At 37.3% G+C, this 4,450-nt stretch overlaps 1 protein-coding gene across 3 annotated transcripts; it reads right to left on the bottom strand.

Moving 5' to 3' along the window:
* Nucleotides 1–350: 350 nt before the first annotated feature.
* Nucleotides 351–3,551, bottom strand: LOC133712075 (protein DETOXIFICATION 16-like). 3 transcript variants are annotated; one of them, XM_062138150.1, is made up of 8 exons: nucleotides 2,953–3,551; nucleotides 1,866–2,410; nucleotides 1,548–1,634; nucleotides 1,399–1,455; nucleotides 1,074–1,312; nucleotides 883–1,001; nucleotides 672–758; nucleotides 351–576 (listed from the first exon to the last, which is right to left on the bottom strand). In XM_062138150.1, exons 1-8 carry the CDS (start codon nucleotides 3,235–3,237, stop codon nucleotides 523–525), a joined length of 1,473 nt encoding a protein of 490 aa, XP_061994134.1. In that variant the 5' UTR covers nucleotides 3,238–3,551; the 3' UTR covers nucleotides 351–522. The 3 variants fall into 3 exon arrangements, with proteins under 3 accessions (XP_061994134.1, XP_061994135.1, XP_061994136.1); XM_062138151.1 differs by having other exon boundaries at nucleotides 1,224–1,312; XM_062138152.1 differs by having other exon boundaries at nucleotides 3,003–3,187.
* Between the last annotated feature and the right edge of the window lie 899 nt (nucleotides 3,552–4,450).

Below are 4,450 nucleotides of genomic sequence, written 5' to 3'. Positions count from 1 at the left end.
AGTTTTTAGGTACTAGTGTATAGATCGTCTCTGCAAATTTTCAGCTAAAATGATGATCGTTAAGGCATTGATAATTGCCTTAAAGCTAGTACGGTTCAGGTTGACAGATTCAGTCCGTCCATTGGTTTAAGCGAGTTAGATACCTTAACGATAATCAATTTGGCTGAAAATTTGCAGAGATGATCTATACACTAGTACCTAAAAACTGAACGGTCGAAATGTGGATATGCGACCGAAAAGTGGACCAAAACTCGAACTTCACACGTTAATTTCAAAGCGGAGCTCCGCTCTGGATTGGATCTGTATATATATATATATATATATATATATATATATATATATATTACACATCCAATCAAACTTATGCTTCTTATCAAATAACATATATTATTATACATGCCTAACTGCCTAAGCTATCGCTCTGGCGCCATATTGATAGAAATTCACTAGTTCACTGAGGGCAGTAGCCCCACTTGTCCTATACTGCGTCCGCCATTGGGCCGATACACATCTTCTTATTTTCTACGCATCAGAAGCGGTTGGTGTGTTGTATACTCTATCAGAAGCTTTCTTCACCTACAGAACGAATAATAATAAAAAATAATAAAAAAGCATGAGATTATTGTAATAGGGACTGACAAATGAAACATATATGAAAGTAGCTAGTTTACTTCTTTTTCCCAGTCTGTGAATAAGATTATGATTGCAAGAGACAGTGCTTGCACAAATAGCGCAACAATGATTCCCATCCAAAGGCCCTATAAAAGAACATGTTACTTTGTATTAGTATGACATAAGTAGTATCATATTCCCCTCCCAGAAGGATTAAGAAACTTAACACAATAAAAATTTAAGACGAAGAGTGGAAGGATTTGGCGTCACCTTTCCTCCAATGTGGAATACAAATGCTAATAATATTGCAGTAGGAATTCCCATAAGATAATAAGCTCCCAAATTAACATATGCCCCAATCTTCTGCTGTCCACTTCCTCTTATGATACCTGAATTTGTAAATTAGTTTTAAGCATATGCCCCAGTTATGGGAGAAGTAATTAAGCAAAATGGGAAAAAACCTGAAAGCACAGATTGAAGTCCATCAAAAAAGTGGGATACCGCAACCAAAATAAGCATTTGTCCAACATAATTGATCACTTCCTTTTCACTGCTGTAACAGTATCCCCAAACTTTTCGACCCAGTATCAGTATAGCAGCAGCCATAATACCTTCGGTAACAACAATGCATAGTGCAACACCTACTGCTAGACGAGCAAGTCGTGGTTGCCCGGCACCCAGTTGATTTGAAACTCTTGTGCTACGGCACAATTAATATATGGATATAAAGACCAGGAAAGAACTGCTGAGATAAATATGAACAAGAGAGGCATGCATTAGACAAACCTTGCTGCAGCGGCGAATGCAAGAGGAATCATGTATATCATGGAGCATGTGTTAAGGCTGAAAACAGGTGACAAATTCACTGTTAGTTAGCTATTATCAGAGTTGTATTGATTTCAATTAGTCATTCGAGTTAATGTCAAAACACAAACCTGATTGATAGCACTGAGGTTTCAAGCTGTGGATTTGGAAGAAAACCGGATAACAGAACCATCAATTCGAATGACCAGATTTCTAGGCTGCTCGCAGAAATAACACCAACAAACAACAACAAACATTTGAGAACTTCACACACACACACACACACACACACACACACACACATATATATATATAGACACAGACACACACACACACACTAAGAAATGGGTTAGGAACTTTGTATTTGGATTTGCTCAAACAATCTGGTACTGGCTTCTAATGCTCTAATCAGCACAATGTTATACGTCAGCGACATAATTGAAAATTACCTGATCATTATAGCTGAAGGGATAGATAATTTTATGAAGTTGGGAATTCCATGAAATGCCTCCTTTGAAAATCCAGTCCATGTGTGTTTACAAGAGGGAGAAACTCTGATATAAACAACCAAGAACAACGCATTGATCCAATATGAGATGGAGATTGCGACAGCAGCTCCTCTATATCCAAGGCTTGTCTTATATACCAGAAGCCAACAGACAAGCAAGTGTACTAGTGTTGCTGTGCCAGTGCTAACTATCATAGGAACCACATTGCTTTGGGTTTGCAAGAATCTAGAATGACATTGTTGGACTGCGTAAGCAAAAATGCAAGGTATCAAGAAACGAGCATAGTTTCCAGCAGCTGCGGCAATTTCTGGATCTTGACCCAAGGATTGAAGAATGTAGCCCGCATTGAACCATATAGTTGCAATAGGAATGCAGGCCAGCAGAAGAACAAGCATTGCCCTCTGCAAGTGTATCCCAAGCATATGATACTGTTTTGCTCCATATGACTGCCCGCAAAATGTGTCTAATGCGCTACCCATTCCTATCTGTTCACCAATTTAAGATAGCAGATACTATTGTTATTGCCGTACACAACGATTTATATTTTGCAAAATACCCTTTTGTATTGAAGAACACCTTTATCAAATATCAAGCAATTGTTTAGTCAGGCAACTATGAACAAGCAAAGTGAAACAACATAGTGATTAGTGTTTTAAGTTCAACAAACCATTCTAATGATTTCTATAGTAATCAAAATGACTAAACAGGTTTTCCGAAAGCGAGGAAGATTTGTAGAAAGATGAGTTATATCATTTGTAGTAAATCAAAATAGTTAAACTGAGAGGGGAAAACTGTTTATTGGCATGGATTTTCAGTTACTGTCCATACATAAGGATTCTAAATAAGTGCAAGGGCTAATTAAGTAGACTACTTGTCTATTGTATTTCATTGGGGGTTCAAGCTCGCTCTGTTTTCTCTGTTCTCTCCCAATATTGAAACTACTAGAGATTCTATATAAGAAAAAATTCATCAGATTCCCTTTTTCACTTTATTTTATTATGTAAGATGAAAGAATAAGACAACTTACTATCAAGCTCAAACCAGTCACAGATGCAAATGAAGTGGCCATAGAAGCACCTGCAAGTGATAGCTCCCCAAGATGACCAACATACATGACTGAAATAACCTGCATACCAAACAACAAGAAATTTGATGATACCAGCGGCCCTGCCAACAATAACTGCTTCTTCAGTTCCTCGAACAATTCGCCTTTCGTGAATTGTCCCCTTGTTGATTGTAATGCATGTTGTTGTTGGGGCTGAACTGGAATCAAGGGTGATTCAAGACCAGCAGATTGTTCTTCGTCAGCCATTGCTTGTGTTCTTGTTTTCCAAAGACAAGTAGATTAGTGGGTAGGATTGCTAGCTGAGAACATCCTTTAGGAGATGCTCTGATCGTTGATGAGATTTTCAAAACTGGCTTCTTCAAGTCCCCGAATCTGAACCAATCAAATAAAGCTACAAGGTACTTGATGATCATCAATACTTGCTAGCTCACGAGTCTTTAGACTGAGCCGTTTTACATGCACTCGTTTAGCGATTCCTCTCTCTCGCGGTCTTTCCTCACCTTGCAAGCCTACGGTACTTTCTTCAGCAAGTATCGAGTTTTGACTCGTAAGGTTTTCTCTGGATAAGGTTTTAATAAGACCACTTTTTGTCATCTTCGCGGAAAGTTCTCAAGTGTTCTGAGTTTCCATACTCAACTAGTCAACAAATATTTTGACCATTGGATTGATCTTAAGGCTCTTGATCAATTACTTGATGACTTCTTCTTTTTCTGTTTTTTTTTTTTTCCCTCATCTTTCACGTGAGCTGTTGGGTAATTAAAGCAGTTATTCATTCTCCTAAAGTCCTAATTACATCTCCTTTACTAAAGTACGATCCATAGGGGTCCAAAAGAAAAAAAAAATTGAGTAAAAGATTAAAGGTGGTTTTAGTTGGACATCTAAATTTCATATTTAGACCTCTCCTACTTATCGAATCTCAAATTCACTGTTTTAAATACTTAAAAAGCTAAAAGCTAAGTACATCTCCTTAATTTTACCAAAACACCCTCGAACAATTAAATAGGTATCTACAACAATTTGTTGTTCTTTCTTATTTTTTATCTCTATTAATTCAAGGGAGCTTCTATTCATACCTCCGAAATTGCATTTGGACCTCCTCACTTAATATACCTCCAACTTACTTTTACAAATAACCAATATGCTATTTGCACCTCCCTAATTTTCCCACAATGCCCATTGTCTAATAAAATCTATAAAAGCCTGTTTTTTTTTTTGAAAGAGAATAACCTCGGAGTCTATGCCCATGAATCAAAGTCGCCCACAACAAGCATGTGATCCATGAATTCAAGGACATGCGGTATATATAATTTTCTGTAGTCAGAGCGTCTTGATACATTTACATACTTTTCTATAGAGAGGGCTTATCTTCTTCTCTGTCAAATCATTTCTTTTCTCTGCTAGATCTTTGATCTCTTTCTCTAGAACCTTTCCTTTCTTTCCAAAACTATGATCCAACTCA

Source organism: Rosa rugosa, chromosome 5, assembly GCF_958449725.1.
Source record: "Rosa rugosa chromosome 5, drRosRugo1.1, whole genome shotgun sequence".
Classification (NCBI taxonomy): Eukaryota; Viridiplantae; Streptophyta; class Magnoliopsida; order Rosales; family Rosaceae; genus Rosa; species Rosa rugosa.
Note: the sequence above shows the minus strand (reverse complement) of the source record. Positions and strands in the feature narration are given on the sequence as shown.

Excerpts from the sequence above, each read along its gene's own strand:
- LOC133712075 (XM_062138150.1), bottom strand. The coding sequence starts at position 3,237 with ATGGCTGACGAAGAACAATCTGCTGGTCTTGAATCACCCTTGATTCCA. Across the intron at positions 2,411-2,952 it reads TGACTGGTTTGAGCTTGATA|ATAGGAATGGGTAGCGCATT; the intron begins GTAAGTTGTCTT and ends ATTGGTGAACAG. Across the intron at positions 1,002-1,073 it reads ACTTCAATCTGTGCTTTCAG|GTATCATAAGAGGAAGTGGA; the intron begins GTTTTTTCCCAT and ends TTACAAATTCAG.